The 19,068-nt window shown below is 33.9% G+C and overlaps 1 protein-coding gene across 1 annotated transcript; it reads right to left on the bottom strand.

Moving 5' to 3' along the window:
- Window positions 1-2,231: 2,231 nt before the first annotated feature.
- Window positions 2,232-4,656, bottom strand: LOC130823691 (protein MAINTENANCE OF MERISTEMS-like). The gene is made up of 3 exons (XM_057688422.1): window positions 3,138-4,656; window positions 2,637-3,059; window positions 2,232-2,556 (listed from the first exon to the last, which is right to left on the bottom strand). Exons 1-3 carry the CDS (start codon window positions 4,485-4,487, stop codon window positions 2,413-2,415), a joined length of 1,917 nt encoding a protein of 638 aa, XP_057544405.1. The 5' UTR covers window positions 4,488-4,656; the 3' UTR covers window positions 2,232-2,412.
- Between the last annotated feature and the right edge of the window lie 14,412 nt (window positions 4,657-19,068).

The following is a 19,068-nucleotide window of genomic DNA, read 5'->3' on the forward strand; positions in this document are numbered from 1 at the left end:
ACTTCAATCCAAATGATACGTACGTGGCCGTATGTTGTGCTGATAGATACAACGTACAAAACGAACAAATCAAAGTGGCCACTATGTGAAGTCATCGGAATGACGCCAACAAATCACAACTTCTTGGTTGCGTTTTGTTTGATGCGAGATGAGGCGGCTGTGTCGTACTCGTGGGTGCTGCAGGGATTGAGAGATATTTTCGGCAGTGCTCAGACTCCTAGCGTCATTGTAATCGATCGTGACGAAGGTTTATCTGCAGCTATTCGTGACGTCTTCCCAGGTAAAAACGCTTTGTGAGTTCATTATTGTGGTTATATCTATTGATAATGTCTTAATTACGTTCACTGTTTTGTTTAATGTAGATGTACGTCATTTGTTATGCACCTGGCATATTGGCAACGATGTTGAGAACATGGTGGACAAGTTGTGCGGCGGCAAGAAAAATCAACAAGGGCAGATATTTAGGAAAAGTAGATGGAACCCCTTGGTTGAAAGTGCTACAATCCGGGAATATGAAAAGAGATGGGAAGGGATCGTCAGTACGTGGTCGGTTAGGAACAGAAGGGTCGTTCGGTATTTGACTGGAACATGGATTCCACTTAAAGAGAAATTTGTGCGTGCGTGGACGAATGATTGTTTACACTTGGGTAACCATACTACCAGCAGAGTGGAAAGCCAACACTCGTCTTTTAAGTATTACCTTGGTAGCGGTAATAGCTCATTCGATACCCTTTTCAAAAGGGCGCACGCACAGATTACAAATCAACAAGCTAAAATCCGACAATCGCTACAGGAATCCATGACTTCTGTACCAAGAACGCTACGACAGTATTTCTTTAGACCTCTATATCGCCACGTGTCTCTCTATGCCTTGGAGCAGATCCAGAATGAGTTCAACCGCATGTTAGAATTGGGTGATTTTGCATTGAACAAATGCGGTTGTGTACTTCTAAAAACCCATGGATTGCCGTGTGCATGTTATTTACAAATAAAAATTGGATCACATGGTGCTTTGTACTTGGATGACATTCATGAATTCTGGAGTACTTTGAGGTACACAGAGGTAGGAGACGAACCCAATGAAGAAGTACGAAACGCGAACGCCAATGACAAAGAGTACTTTCAATCTCTGGTCGATGAAGTCCTTAAATCTGATCCCGCTTTTGTTCGCCGAATGGCTGAGGTACTTGAATATGAATTACAACCAGATGGTGCGGATATACCTGAGCCTTACGCTAGTCCACCGAGAAAGGGAAGACCAAGCACTAGTAAAACCATGAGAAGGAGAAAAAGTTCATTTGAATATAGCCGATCATCTTCTCGTGGTCGAGGGTCTAGATCTTCTTCCCGCGGGAGATCAAGTGGCAGATCTAGTGGCCGAGAGACACAATCTTCAGTAGGAATTAAGTTCAGTTTCAACTTATCCGGTAATTGAATTAATTTTTAGTTTTTTTCATTAATTATTTGTTATTGTGGTTATATTAACTTAATTTACATTTATTGTAGATGATCCAGGAGGTCGTGATTTCTCACAGTTTCCATGGCCTGATTACATCCTATTCATGCTTCCTCCTTATTTGTTCGACTGGATTGATGTGTTAGGTGATGGTAACTGTGGATTTAGAGCAATTGCCGTCACAGAGCTGGGAGGCGAGGAAGCATGGCCTATTTTAAGACGTGCTATGAGTATGGAAATGCAAATGAACAGAGCGCAATACCTAACTTTGTATCTATCTCATGAGTCACTAGACGAGTCAATATTCAGAGTAGGTTCACACACTGATGGACCTGCTCCTTTCATGCACTGGTTCGATGCACCGATGGCTTTCTACTCTGCAGCAACGTTTCTTAACATTGCCATTGCTTTTTATGGTTCTGCTAACGGTGATTCATTAAACAACTGTTTGATTCTTCCTTTAAGAAAATCACAGGCCGCGAGAAGTGTAAATAAACTAATACATATACTTTGGGTTAATCGAAATCATTTTGTTCAACTTTTTATGAACGACGATTCATCCCCTCTGCCGCCGATCCACCCACGTTGGAAACAAGCAGCTGACAATTTCGCGAAAGATCTTGACACAAATTTCACTATGAGGATTATGCTGTGGAATAATCTACGCGGGGCACCCCCACCAACAAATAACACCGCTGACGATGCTGTAAATTTAGATACTCCATAGAATTTATACACGACATTCATTAAAAGTTGTATATAATCCATAATTATACTACAGTGTGTGCTGTTAACAATTTATTTATTTCTTTGATTAATAGGAGGAATTTATAATGCTGGTAGACAAATATACATGTATTTGTGTGATGTGGGTTAGTGTGTATATTTATGTAAATTAAATGCAATCATTGACGAAATTAAATGCAATAAATAATGTAAAATAGTTTCAGTACAGACTATTCAGTATGCCATTGATCATATAATTCTCTACAATCATTAAGGTATATTTCTAACGCATGTCGTTGACGGGAGTTCAAATCCGCAAGCCGCGTAGGTAGTCTTGCCACTGGAGAGAATCGACTGGCCCATTCTTTCGCGAACTGAAAACACAACAGTACAATGTGCGTTATTAAATCATTAAATAAAAGAAACTTGAAAAAAAGTTTATAATAAAACTCACGTAATCAGATCTGCTCTGACCAGGACCAGGACCGGAAGCCAGCAATTCGTCTCGGGATATGTACGGGTGCGAGCAAACTCTGAACCATTCAACGTAATTAGGTTCAGTCTCTGAAGGAACAGTAGCCCGTCGAAGTCCCTGCTCAACAAGGCGGCCACTGTAGGGGAACCTACTCCACGCCTCCACAAATGCAGCAGCAGAAGAAGGAAAGGTCACGGAGTAGGTTCCGTGTGCCGGTCGAAGAGCCTTGGCTGGTCTCATAGGAGCTGGAGGAATAGACTGCACGAACCCAATCTGTCGCAATGCCCGCTCCGGCAAATACACCTCCACAACATCAAAGCAGGTGATACCCCCGATGACTGTGGTGCGTGGGTGCTCATGCAGCAACGCAGCAGCTCCACAATTGTAGGGAGTCCATTCAACCTGCTTACAGGCCAAGTTAAAAAACAAATTTCCTACAGATAAAAAACAACATGCATGACAAAATGTAATGTAAAATACCTGAGTCTCTGTCATTGAGTCCAGAACCTTGCGGAATGATATCAACCTGTCCAGCTCACGACCTACTTTCTTCGGCGTCCACATCTCCGCCCTAGTCGTGTTTGGCACATCATCTCGGCGAGGATGAGGGCGGAAAGCGGGGAAGTACTCATAGATCCATGTCTGGAGCAATGTGAGGCATCCAGCAATGGTCTTGCAACCAGCCCTAGATGCCATTCCGAGCTGCCTGTACAAGAACGCCAAAGTCACCGCACCCCAAGCCACGTCCTGTTCATCGTCGTTGACGACAACTATCGGGTGAGGTCGCATGCCAGTCCTGGTCTTATCCGCCAACAAGGTAGAGCCAATGACAGCCATGTAGTACGCTGTGGTCTGGGTATCCAAGGCATGCGACCTATGACACAGCCGCATCAGTTCAGCAACGCTTATGCATCCGCTGGTGAATGAACCTTTACGTCGAAGCTCAGACAGAGGCTCGCCGACCAGATTGGTGATACCAACCTCCCACTCCGCCTCCGAAGGCTCAGCCGGCAGAGAACCATCAATAGAAATGCCCAATATGCGTTGCACGTCGTGCAACATAATCGTCATCTCTCCCCAGGGCATGTGAAAGGTGTTCGTATCCGGCTGCCACCTCTCGACGAACGCCGATATCAAAGCAGAGTCGATGTGCTGGTGCATAATGACCGGTAGTCGACCGAGGGAAGTGGAAGGTAGAAAATCGACTAGCTCAACGGACAAATCCCTCAATCCGATGATGGACTCCACCGGTCTCTTCCTAATACGGCACTCCAAAATCGGAGGCGTACGCTCGGAGCCGTCATAAATAAGTTTAGCTATGTGCCCGCCATAGCTAGGGATCAGTCGCGTATCTGTCGGCCCCCCGGGCTGGGGTGATGTCACTAACCAGTCTGTGTTAGTGGACTGTGAGGGCCTGCCCCGTGGCGGCTCATTATCGACAAAACTTCCTCCTGCACGCTCAGATGCGGCGGAAGAACTAGGGCCGCCACGGGCAAATCTGCCTTCGGGGCCACGAACTATAGTCCAGTCCAATGGGGCAGGCTCAGGACCTTGGAACTGAACATCATCAGCATCATTATCATCATCACTATAAACCCCCCAACTACTCTGGAGGCTATCAGCCTGGTCATCAAAATGAGTACGCACTTGGTTCAGCGTACTCGACCTTTGGGCCTCACTGTGTCTGGCCGCCTCTTCCTGCCTAGCCCTCCTAGCAGAACCCGTGACCCCTCTCTCATGCGGGTCCCCTCTGAGTAAGGTAGGCCTAGAACTATTACCTCTCAACAATTGCCTAAAAAAACCCTTTCCTTTTCCTTGATTACCAGCCATTTTCTACAATTTTTTACGGTTTCATTCAATATTATAAATAATAATATTTCTAAATACATAATAATCATAAATAAAATATGGAAAAAAATAACAAAAAAAAAACAAAAAATTATTAACATTTAATTAAAAAAAATATATACAAAACATAAACATATATTTAATAATAAATAAAAATAACAATAACAATAATAATAATAAAATTAATAATAACAACATTAACATATATTTAATAATACAAAATTAACAATCACAATAATAATAATAATATTAATAATAATAACATTAACATATATTTAATATTAACAAAAATAACAATACAATAATAATAATAATTAAATTAATAATAATAAAATTAATAAAATACATACGGAAAAAATAAAAAAAAAATAAAAAAAATTAAAGGAGTCGCCCAGATCTGGGCGGCTCGACCCCGGTTCAATCGCCTAAAATTAGGCGACTGAACCGGGGTCCAGTCGCCCAGATCTGGGCGACTCCTTTAATTTTTTTTATTTTTTTTTCGTGATTAAATTTAATTACAAATAACTTAATTTATTAATAAAAATCAGGTTTTTTTTTTAAATTTCAAACTTTAAATATATTTTTCGTAAATATAAGGAAAAAATTAAAAAACAAAAATTTTTATATATACAAAACATAAACATTTATTTAATAATAAATAAAAATAAAAAAATAAAAAAAATAATAGGAGTCGCCCAAATCTGGGCGGCTCGACCCCGGTTCAGTCGCCTAAAATTAGGCGACTGAACCGGGGTCCAGTCGCCCAGATCTGGGCGACTCCTATAATATATATTTTTTTTTTTCCGTGATTAAATTTAATTACAAATAACTTACCTCGATTGATAAATTCCGGATTGAACTTAATTTTTGCTCCCAAATTTTGCTTTTGTATGTTGGTTTTTAGTTATAGTGAGAGTATTTTTAGTGTGATTGTGGTTTATATAGAAAATTTTAGCTTCAATGGCATAATTGTAATTTTTTCAAAAACCAAGGGCAATATGGTAATTTACTAAGGGGGTGGCGAAAAAATAAAAAGGGTGGCGAATTATAAGGATTGGGTTGTCCAATTCTTCTAGGCCTATAAATTATTATTTTTATATTTGTCATATCTTACTTTCATTTTGGCTACAATTCTTCTTCATTTTCACATGAAAAATTGTTTGATGAAAGCGACATGCATGTGCAAGGATGTCTAAAGCTAAGGATCTTCTTATCCCAGCTATTTCCATATTTCTAATTAATTTCGACCGTTATTATATTTTATAATTTATTTCCTTTCAATACGGATTTAGTATTTATTATATTTTCGATACACTTAATTTTTGAGAAAATTATAAACGGTCAAGGTCTAATCTTCAAGTGTGATTATGTGAAATACTCACTTCCTTCCCGTTTGATGTTACCATTTGTTTTTTCATAGTTTTTAAAACATGTTTTTGATGTTTAATATTTATAAATATATTTCATAAAAATTATAAAATACCCGTGAAAAAATTCTATACGTTGAGACCAATCATACAAAATCTCACATTAATATATTTTAACTTGTAAATATTCATGAAAAATCATGTATAAATTTATGTCTCCTAATAATATTTATATTTCATATGGGAACATCAAAAAGAATCGAAAAGAGTAATAATTTACACTCTTATATGATATGATTGTAAGATTTGTAACGTACATCAATTCTTCTATTTAATACTAATAAAACATATCCAAATTAAAAGGAATTAGAGAAAGAAGAACGAAGGCCTCACTAAAAACTAATTGAGATTAAAAAAAAAAAACGTATTTAAGAGGAAATGAGGGTAAATTGATAAGATTATATGTCTAGACAAGTAAATATATTTGTTTTTATGGATAATAAATTTGATAAGTAATAATATGTTTAGAAACATAAATATGAACTACCATTATAAAAAGAAACTTATATTTTCAAGTTTACTAATTACTATATGATATTATATAAATCTCGATCCAACTTATATGTACTTCTTATAACTAATTCATATACTTTTTGCAATTGGTTGAAGTACTATCTCTTAATGCATCTTCTAATTTGATCGGTCTTATTAGTAAATTCGCTACATTTTCACCTTTTGATATAAACTCACAGTATGATCTCTTCTCATATCATATATAAACTTATCTTCTTGAAGGAATCAACTTAGCTAAAAGCATAAGTTGATGGTTGCGCCCCATGATATGTTATATACTCTAACACACCCTCACATGAAAGCCCTTTGAACTAGAAGTGTGGATGCAACACATGCCTTCCTCATCCCTTGAACAAAATATTCCATTACTTGAAATTTAAGGGGTAGTTGAGAGTCGAATTTGTGACCTTTTTGTCACGTTGACTCTAATACCATGTGAAGGATTCAACTTAATCAAAAGCTTTAATTTATGTTTGAAACCCTAGGATATGTTGTATACACGTCATTCATTTATTCCACACATTTTCTAGTGTTGTTTTTCTACAGCTAGTTTTACTCTTGAGGCAACGATGTCACTTATATTCCTTTTTATGCATGGCACTTACTTTTTGGGTAAAATTGAACATATCCCTCTAGTCTTCTCTGTGAAGGGAGTATGTGTATGGATTATCCGTCACCTTTCCTCATCCAAACTTTATTTTTGAACCAGATATTAAATTAATAATGATAATTCCACACATCTCTTTCTTTTAACTTTTTTTTTTTGTCTATCAAATCGGATAAACTAGTAAAAAATGAAATATTTGATTTTATATATAAGAGCCGCACACAATTGGAGACTTGAAAGATGTGGAAGATTTGAGAAACAAGTTGAGAAAACCATCATGATGTTTGGATAACATAACATATTAAATGCTGATGCCATTGTTTTGGCATTTTGAAGATGATGTATAGAACCATATACTATGTCACATGGGATCAAACCAAACACATGGGCATTCAACGGCGCAAGTTTTAAGCTAGCATGCAAGCACACTCACATTGAGCTGACTTAAGGAAACACTACCTAGTTGAGCCCCATACCAATATGCATGCATGTATAACCACTTATATATTTGTGAATATGACATTACTATCTAGTTGAACCACACACTACTATTGCTTAGTTAAATATTCATTTATAGTAACTATAAAGTTAGAGCTAGTCTTGTAAAACACTATTGTTCGGTGAGATAACCTTAAAATAAGAAGTTCATATTCCAATAATTGTATAGTTGGGTTATTCAACCTCTATATAAGGAATGTCTCATGCAAGAAATTGTGATAAAGTTTTTTTCAATCAGTTAAGCTAGCCTTTGGCGTTGAGACGTCATTATATGTTATAAACTCTATCATATCATCTTACATAAGAGTGAATTTGGGCATGACCGTAGATGAAACACATGTCCTAATTATACACAGTGTTATATATTTTGCTAGCAAGGAAGAGTTGAAGAGATTCAAATTCGTAATCAAATATCACGTTGGCTATAGATTAAAACAATGTCATCGTGTCAAGTGACCGTCACAATCAAAGAATTAAGCTTATGATCAAGATGTATAAGACATGTTAAAAATTTGTGATTATTTTTGAGAAGTTTGCATATATCATGTCAAGTGATAGACCAGCCAATCCAAAAGATTATAAGTACGGTGGAGGCTATAAAATATATTAAAATGTTAAATTTTCATTTAAAAAGTCTAGAAAAAATCTATAAAGTATAACTTTTCAATAATTAAATTCCGAGTTTGATTCCCGCATCCCCATCTCCTTCCTTAAGTCTATCTTGCACTTATAAAAGTATTCATATAAAAAATCATTTTTCCAACTCTTTGATCTCTTACTTTCTTTTATACCCTTTCTATTATAAGTAACTTTCGTCCTTGACCCCTTTCTAAGTATAATCAATAAGAAGCAAACGATGAATAAATTGAGACAAAAACTTTAAGACCAAAAACATTTATGTTGATCTAATAATTTGTAGGGCTTCTTTAATGTGCTGCAGAATAGTGTCGTTTTTGACAATTTTTGGACTCTAGTCATGTGCTTAACTAAGAATTCTAATATTGCAAGTTTGATTCATGCTAGATGATACTTATACAAATACTAATTTAATTATAAGGATTAACTTAATTTGAGTTCCTTTATGAATTGGGTCCTAAATGGTTGCACTTTAAAACTACCCTCAAAAACTACCCAGCTAGATAAACCAACTGAAACCAACTGTATCTCCCACTAATTAACTGCATGCATGATGATTGGTGAAATTCATTTCACCTTGCAGGGCATGTTGCACGAAATTGAAAGCTTAAAGTGCCCTAAAAACAATGTATAACGATTCTCAAAAACAGTGTATAAATTTTGATCATGAAATTTAGTGATTATTTTATGTGTGGAATTTATTGAACTCAAAAATAAGAAGACTTAAATACAATTTATATTTTTTTTTTGTTTTTGAATAAACTTAAATACAGTTTATATTAGTTCATATCTATATGTTATTTTAATTTAATTTAATTAGAAATGCAATTATTAATTGAGAAAAAGATGAAAGGAATATTAAGCTCATTTGCACACGTGCAAAGATTGAGAATTAGTAAACTGATAATAACGTTAAAAAGTTAAAACACGGAGGACATAAAAAAAGGCAAAGAAATCGAACATAACCTAAAGGGTGGGAGTGGAAAGAAATATAAATGATTTAGACTTACAGGTTGAGGGAGTAGAAAATTGAAATAAAGGAAACATGAAAAATTACGCAGACATTATGAAATTATTAAGTCTAATTTTTTAAAATTAAGACTCTAATATTTTGTTATTATGAGATTTTGGATATTGTAAAGTTAACGTAACCTCAAAAATTACTAATGCATCTTTACAAGGCAAAGGCGCACATATTCGTATACCATGTATTAAGAAAATTTTTAGATATATTTTTAAATTATTACAATTTAAGTATAATGGAAACAATGTAAGAATATATATGATAAAATAATTATATTGATAAATTTCTATGTCAACATAGATTATAAATAATATTCAAACATATTCTTAATAGCATGCATAGATGTATTATGTATAAACATGATTAATTTAAAAGAGTATGTATTATATTGTTCATTTTGTGTCAAGAAATTCAATAAATACGATGCAAATATATTAATTAAGACATTAAAGAAATTCCTAGCTCAATTACATTTAATATTCATTAATCTTTTTGGCATTTCATACTAATAACCATCAAATATTTCGTAGATGTTAATTAAATGTTGTAAAATAAAATAAAAACATAGTGTTGGTATTTCAATTATGAGCAATTAATTATTTGATAATCATATTCAAAAGTTTATGATACAAGATTTGGTTTGTGTTTGGGACTCACTTTATGATAAGTGAAACACAATCTTGTTTATCGATCATGATCATGTTGTGTCAGAAAATCGACGGTTTAAGTAATAACATGTACGTACATCATCAAAATTTTAGAGGCAACTAGAAGGGGACTTTATCATTTGTTTATGCAAGATTTTAAATGACAATTTTTTTTTGACATTTTAGTCACAAATAAATATTAATTATTTGTAAAAATGCAAAAGATTTTAATTTTATATATTTTAGGATGGGCTGAAAAAAGAGCAAATTAGATGAAAATCAAATTTAAAATCTTACAAAACGATTATACCTGGTTTTATTAATTTAGATTGTTATCTAATGGACTTCCCTTATTACGAGTATAGTCTAAAATATTCTTTTGTTTATGCAATATTTTTTTTATAAAATAAAACTACATCTGATCGACAAACTCACTCGTTGAAGGTTGTATTAAACAATGATACGAAAGAGAGTATACAACAATGTTAGATGTCATCTACATTGATCGTGCGTGGTTTTATCAATTTAGATTATTAATTGATCTCAAATTTTATATATTTATATGTTTTAATTCTAATATAGATAATGTATGATTTTTCATTAATAAATTAATCTTAATTTTTAAAAAATTAATAATAAAATGTGAATTTATTTGGTCATAGTACATTGCATGTGGTTCTCTAAATCAATGTCTAAAGTCTAAACTAGCTTTAAGAATCTTTTCAACTATTGGCAATCTTAAAAAGCTTTAAGCACATGTATTAGCTCCATTAATTCTTCTTTTTTAACATCCAACGCCTTAATTTGTGTCATGATTTAGCAAAGTTCAATGAATAGACTAAATAAAATAAATGTTGGACTACTTTTAATTAAGTGTAAATAGTGGTTCTTTTTTCAAAAATAAAAAAGTGTAAATAGTGGTTATATAGTCATTATAATTAATTAATTAATTAATTAATTGAGAAGGACTATTTATAGTATGAAAGTGCATATTCTTTCAATCTTTTGAGTTTATTACAACAATTAGCTATAAATAAAAGTTTTATACTTCTTTATTTTTTGAAGTTTTCTATTTTTGTTTTTACACTTATCAATTAAATTTAGTTTGTATCATAAACAACAGAAATTTTGTTTGATTTATCTTTTAATTTCATTAATAAAAAATTTTTATTATTTTTAATTATGTATAATTAAAAATATTTTTAAAAAAATTAGTACAAATGATATAAGTGGGACATTTTAAAAGATATGAAGGGAGAATAATTGATTACTTTGTATTTGTCATAAACTCAAATATAAAGAGAAGTGCATCATAGCAAAAACTACTCTTATAATGCATGTTTTGGAAGCGAGATATAACATTGATAGAAAATAGTTGTATAATTGTAAATTTTTATCACATACTTAAAATAACAAAAGTATTTAGCAAAGATAAATTTAATCAATAAAATTAAGTTTACACTCCTACTTCACTTTCTACTAATTTTGTTCCACTTAAATTACAATTTTTTTTAGATTAAAAAGTAGATTAAAGAAAGAGGAGGACTAGATGAAAATCGAATTTAAATTCTTTCTCCAATATAATTAAGACAAAATTCAAATTTCACTTGAATCACTAATTTATAATTAGGCAAACATTTATTAAACTTAATTTAATTGTATTAAAATGAGACACTTTTTAGCAATCTCATAGTTTTGTAAATTTGATGATATGTAATTAATTCATAGTTTATATGTAGTTATAAATATTTTTCGTTACTGGTATGATATATTAGAGGGCTCAACCATCAGCTTAAACTTGATTAAGACTCCAGATATATATTATATAATCTAACAATACAAGCCCAAGGGAGAATATTATTACATTCTTGATACTTTACCCCATATTAACCATACCGAGTATGAAAAAGAAAAAAAAAATTTAGTCTCTATATTATAGTTCATTAAAGTAGTTATATTTGTTTCTTTTGACGTTTTATATAATTTGTTAAATTTATTTTTTATACAGTTTAAAGCATAATTTAAGTCTTAGTATATCTGTAAATAAATATATTTCATAAAAAATAATAGAAAGTGTATATAGTAAAATTCTATGCATCGATATAAATCTATCAAGCACACGCATGAATATTGCCATATTGGTAAATCATTTTTATTAAAAAAAAACCATGGTTATGCAACTATATAAAGTAAATGAGAATACATCTACAATGTACAATTTATATACTCGAGCTTGATGAAAATCCCATAAATTCTAACCTTGAAATATATATATAGGCTCAAATAATAAAATATATATTCGTATTTAGAGTTTTTAAGAATATAAATAAATATCAATTCCTTTTAATCACACTACTATATAATTACTAATAACTATACACTACAAACACAATTAATACTAGCCTTAAATGTATAAATATTTTGAATTTCATATAGATATATGCCATATATATAATGTCTTAAAACTAAAAAAACTATTATTTCTTTGCCTCTTTTAATTTACACACTTTTAATTTTAGTTTGTCAACTCATTTTGCATATTTTTTTGATATTAGTCCCACTCTCTTTCTTAGTCTGAACCACTTATCATTTATTGATTTTTGTCTCAGTCTGTGACAAAATTTTCATTTTCACTAAATATCATCTATTTTTCAACTTATGCTAAACGAGAGGCACAAAGGATATATTACTTTAACAAGCATAGTAATGAGCAGGTTCATCCAAAGATTCGAACATAGCATCAGCATTCTCCGACATCCAAAGCAGGTGTTCAATCAACACAACTTCACATCCGAACACTATGATCTCATCTTCACCGTTGGATTTTCCGGCCAGATGTTTCGATTATCGGATGGTTTACGACTTAATTCGGATGGTAGATCGTATCGTCTTCTTGATTTGGTGGCCGAGATGTCCGAGTCGGATGCTGATTTTTCCAAACGTGATTTTCTTCATTAGCTTTGTCAATTTATTTCCTCCTTTTGCCATTTTTTGTTTCTTTGGTTTCCAAATACCAAACAAGACTTAAGAGTTAGATAATTGGAGAAAGAGTTAATTGATAGAATAAAAAAAGGAGGTTTAGATTGGTGTTTATAGAGTTGTTTGGTATGAACTTTTTAATATTAAGTAAGGAGATATTAAGTAATTGATCGATTTAATTATCACTATTTCACATTTTTTGTTTGGTATAATTTTAGGTTAATTCAATCACTTTCTTGAGGATAATCAATACTTTTATTTTGTTACCATCTATTTATGTCAAGTGATAAATTTCGTTTCTATGATTAAGTAAGTTTTCCTTATATTTTTATACCAAACAACATATAATTACAACCCATATTTAGGAATGGTCATGCGTCCAGGATCCTATAGGATCCGCCCTGCACCCGCCCTTTTTCTAAGGGTTTGGGTCTTATTTTTTGAGACTTATTGGATCTGGGTCGAATATGGATCTAAAAAATAATTGGTAGGTTTGGGTTCGAGGGTCCGGACTCGAACCCTGAGCCAAACCCGACCTCTAGACTCGGAACCTAGACCCGCCCTGTAAACCCGGACCCTTATAATTATTAAATTGTCTTACTATTTCGTGAGTATTGTGACTTTCGTCTATTGTTCTGACTTCTGCCCCCACCCCAATGCCCCATTTATTTTCTATTTATATACATAATTAATATAGTATATGGCAATTGATAATTATTAAACCTAATTTAATTTTTATTTATATATATAATATACATAGTTTTATGCAAATTGGATTATGATTTGGACAAGTGTTTTTAGTAATTACATTGTATTTGAATTTCATGGACTCAAACTATTGTTTGTAATAGAATTTAAGCGTATATGGATGACGCTATGGATGTATAATTAGCATTAAATATTTGTAAAATACGTTAATGACTTACAAAAGGTTCAAATGTGACTCAAAGAGAATTTTTTGGACCTATTAAGGACCCTAGACCCATCAGATCCGAAGGGTCTAGGTCTGAAAATTTTGGACTCTTAGGTTTCAGATTCAGGTCTGGATCTACAAAAAATAAAAGGGTCCGAATCCGGGACCGAGTCTGGCAAGACCCGCTCCAAACCTGCCCCATGATCATCTCTACCCATACCCTTATTCTTACTCCTCTTTATCATTTCTCTTTTCATTACATTTTATGTTTCCATACCAAACACCCCTTAAATATGCAAATATGTGATGAATAAAATTAATGAACAAATAAATAAAGATACAAGATTGAAGGTGGTTTACAAAACTTTGGCTAAATCCAATAAATCTAGCCTAGGATAATATTAATATACGTTTAAAAGACAATTATTAAATTTGAAGGAATTTCAATGGAAGTTTAGTGTAGAAAGAGAGGATCTAATAAGGGAGTTAATTTAAGCAATAAGAGCTCTATACACATGACACTTTGACACACTTATAACCCAAGATATTAAGGTGTATATATAAGGGAACATATAGTATGAGGAGGACACACACAAAAAGCACAAACGAGAACCCAGAAAGTTGTTGTTGTTGCCTACTCGTCTGAGCGCCTAAGGTTGCTCGTTTGAGTGGTTGGAGGCAATTAGGGATGGGCATGGGTTTTGGACTCTAAGGATCTAGACCTGACCTGACCCTAATTTTACGAGTCTTTGTCCACCTATTTTTTGACCCTATGGATTCGGGTCGGATTTGGTCCGTGACCTTAGGGTCAGGGTTCGGGTCTACATGTGTGAGACCCAAATCCGACCCATGGACCATTTACATCTTTTATTAAACAACTTTCTATTAGCTATCATGTGTATTTAATTTTTTTTATTTGAATTTGGTTATATTTTTGAACATTACGTGATTATGAACTTTTTCGGCTCATGTAATTTAAAATGTGGTCGTTGTATCTACACTTTAAAAAAATTATAGGCTTGATAAATATTTTGTTAGAAGAACTTGAATGTTGGAAAACCTCATATTTTTTACTAAATTAGTATAAAGTATTAGAAGATCCTTGTTAGTCGAAAATATTTAAATAATTTTATGCAAATGGTCGAAAATTATACTTCATAATATATGTTTAAAAAACTTCCAGGAAAAAAAAATAAAATTGTTCTGGACCCAGATTCAGACCCTAGACCCGTTAGACCCTAAGGATCTGTGTCCAGTTCCAAAATTTTCAGATCCTACAGATCTAGGTTCGGATTTGATTCCAATAAAAAAATTAGGGTCTAAATCTGGGTCTTGTTGGACCCGACCCAGATCCAACCCATGTCCAACCTAGTGACAATGGTCCAGGTTGTTTCTCAACCTATGCCATGAGTCTCGTTGGTCCCTTACTCAATTATGATCATTGTACTCTTTATCTTTAGAACATAATGCTAGTTTTGGCGTCCAAGGTTTGCATCAAACCAATAGTACGAATTACCAAGGGAGTGTACTCCATATGATTTTCCCTCAACCAATTCTAAAGAAGTACTTTGGTCCTCTTCTAACCTTTACTAATATACATGATTAATCTTTGGGAAATTTGCAAAGAAACACCTTTTAAAACCCCTTTTTTGTAAAGAAACACCTTTTATAATTTTTTTTGTAAAAAAACACCTTTAAAGAGACTTTTTATTAAAAAAAACACCTTAAACTATTTTCCGGTGATTTTTGTCAACTCTCAGGCGTTGACTAAGCCATTTGAGCTCCAAATACGTGCGCGTGATTGCAAACTCTTCTTAATCCACGCTCCTTCCATTTCAACCTCAATAAATACTCCATTTACACCCTCAACTCCCATTTCAAATCACTCATAAACACTTCATCACCTCTTCTCTTTGTCACTGTGTGGTTTTGAAGTTCAATTTCTAGGGTTTTCATCTGAAATTGTGAAGGTATGTGCTTTGTTGTTGAAGTTTTCTCCATTTTTTATGAAAATTTGATGCTTAGATGTTCTGTTTACAATGGTGCTCTGTTATTGTTGTTTGGTGTAGTATGTCTTCTTCTAGTGGTTCTTCTCGTGCCATTGGGAACTCACAACCTACTAGATGCTGCTATGGCATGCAAATTGCGCTGATGAGGTCTTGGACCCCCAAAAATCCTGGTCGTAGGTTCATGGCTTGTAAATTATATGACATTAGAAGTGGAAGAAGGGGTTGCTCGTTCTTCAGGTGGATTGATGCCGATTAAGTAGAGTGGCAAAGGGTTACTATTAATGAGTTGGAGGCGAAGAAGGAATTGAGGAATGAAGTGAAAGTGCTGAGGAGTCGGTTGAGTAGGTCGGAGTATGAGAAATCATGTCTTGTTGCTGAGTTCCGATCAGAGGTTGCCAAGGCTGCTGGAAAGGTTGCTGATGATGGATTTGACGGTGGGCATGTTGAGAAGTTGAAGCTGGCCAAAAACTGCAGCAAAGCTCAATTTTTGGCTTTTTTGGTTGTTTTATTTTTAGGAACTCTATTTAAGATTATGGACTAGTTTTGTTGTTTGGTTGGTTGTTTTGTTACAGTTGAATTATTGAACCAAATTTCTTGGTTGTTTTTGGGTTTGCCTCCATTTCATAATGTACATTTGCTCTTATTGAACCAAATTTCATAATGCATATCATCCATAACATGAAACTACATAATGTTCATTAGCTACATCCTCAAGTCATACATAGGTTTGACTTTACTTATAAATACTAATAATCCATTCATGTGTTCACAAAATAACATCAGAGATACTAAAATCATTGACAAACGAATAAACACTAATAAGTTTTCACAAACTAAAATCAAAGCTATTACAATCATGTGTGAGATGTTTGAGATGCATCTAGTGGTTGTGAAGAGTTGGTGTTGACCTCTTCTTGACATTGGCTCATACCTCCCCTTTTCTTTTGTATTGCCTGTTTTGGAACACCATCAGCCATTGGCCTTCCTCTTTTTGCTGGAGGTTTAGGGAGTGCAGGTGGGTTCTTGCACTTGCTCTTATTGTGGCCTGAACCTCCACAGTTACTGCATGCATGCATTCCTAACACCCTCCCTTTTGTTGAAAGCCCTTGCCATGACATATCTTCTTATCCACTCCATCATGCTCAATATTGGTTTGTTTCTGCACTCCCTCAAAACAGAATTGAATGACTCACAACAATTGTTCAACAGCATGGCTGACTTGCTCTTGGGGTTGAAGGCATGCCTACTCCACCTTTGAACAGGGATGTTGTCCAAATACTTGAAAGCATCAACGGACAACATCTTAATGGATTGCATCTGGTCTTTTAATTTGTCCTGCATCATTTAAGTAGGATTAATACATTGTTATTGATTAGTATATACCAAATCAAGACTAGAGTTTTTAACATTGCCTTGGTGCTTGCTCTTGCTGCCTGCCAAAACAAAGATTTAAAAGCGGCTCCTGGAAAATTAAGTTTGAAGTTGGCCCATATATGTCTGCAACAATACCTTACATCTGCATTAGGTACTACTTTGGAGAATGCATCCAACAGTCCCTATTGTATAGTAATTGTGTTAATTTATTTCATAGAATACATGAAATAGAACAAAACAGGGGAAAACAGAGGCAATTTATTGTACCTTTTGCCTATCAGACATGAAGGTGAGCTGCTCATTTTCATGGACCCAAGTGATGTGTTCAGTAACACTACCAAGATCTTTGCTCAACAGATCAAGAAACCATACCCAACTTTCTTTGTTTTCAACATCTACAACAGCCCATGCTATGGGAAACAGGTTATTATTCCCATCTTTACCAACTGCTACCAAACAAACTCCTGGCCATTGCCCCTTCAAGTGGCAACCATCAACACCAATTATGTTCCTACTATCTTGTATAAACCCCTCCTTACAAGGCTGCAAACAGATGTACATTCTTTGGAATGTAGTTGGGGGCCTTTCTATATCACTCACAACAACAAAAGCAGATGAACCTACTAGGTATTTCCTAACTGCAGCGGCATAGTCCCAAACCCTTTGGTATTGCTTTAATGCACTACCATGAATCATGTGAAGAGCAATGACCTTGGCATAATACCTTAGTCCTTAGGCCCAGCCCAACCCAACCATCTTCATAGTCCATATTCTTTCCAGCATCTTCATAATCAAAATTATCCTCACATCCATCATCATCATTATCCTCCTCAAATCCATCATGATCATTATCCTTCTCACCTCCACCACCAGCATCAAAACATCCCACAACAACTGTACTCTGATCATACACAACAAGTACAGTAATGAAATTATTCTCATCTTTCGTTGCCAATACATCAACTGAAGGTGTGTTGGGTGTAAATTCAATTAAACCATTCATCAAGCTCCTCCCTTTACACTTATAATATACAGTAAACTCAGCATCTTTCCTCTCAATCACCTTCCCAACTGATTGTACAATACCAAAATAATTAATTTCAGAACAACCCTCTTTGATATCAAGGCACCCATCATCATACAACCTCGTTTTCTTCTTAATAACAAACCGTCCCTCATGCCATATTTTTAGGTTGAAAATGGTTTTGATTCTAGTTGAAGGATTAAATAAAGGGTTTTTTGTCCTCATCTGCGCAATTACCAATTACAAACCCTAACTTCAGAACTCTACAAATACAATATAATAAAGCATACCAATTAACAATTCAATAAACAATTCAACTAACAATTCAAATGCCACCAAAAATCATACGGTTCGAGAGTAAGATTGCCACTAAAACCAATTACAGAAATGAAAAGGCAGTAACTTTAAGGGAGAAAAAAACCTTACCTTTTACAGTTGAGAGGAAGTAGAGGCGCTATTTATCTTCGGTCAAAATCTACAATGGTGACAACTGAGGAACCAGACAAAGTGAGGGGAAATATAGACGGAAGGAAATGAAGTTGAGGAAGAGGCAGTAGAAACTCACGAAGAATTGTGTCTCATTATACTTCCCTGCGTTTGCAATCACTCGCGTATTATGCAACTAATATAGCACATTCAACGCCTGAGAGTTGACAAAAATCACCGGAAAATAGTTTAAGGTGTTTTTTTTAATAAAAAGTCTCTTAAAAGGTATTTTTTTACAAAAAAAAAATTATAAAAGGTGTTTCATTACAAAAAAGGGGTTTTAAAAGGTGTTTCTTTGCAAATTTCCCTTAATCTTTTAATCTTATTATAATTACTTGGTGAATTAAGTTTTCCATAGTCATAATAATTACTCCCTCTAGTTTTTAATAGTTACTACACTTATGTTTTTTACGCTATTCAACGCAC

The sequence above is a fragment of the Amaranthus tricolor genome, chromosome 9 (genome assembly GCF_026212465.1).
Source record: "Amaranthus tricolor cultivar Red isolate AtriRed21 chromosome 9, ASM2621246v1, whole genome shotgun sequence".
In the NCBI taxonomy this organism is placed as follows: domain Eukaryota; kingdom Viridiplantae; phylum Streptophyta; class Magnoliopsida; order Caryophyllales; family Amaranthaceae; genus Amaranthus; species Amaranthus tricolor.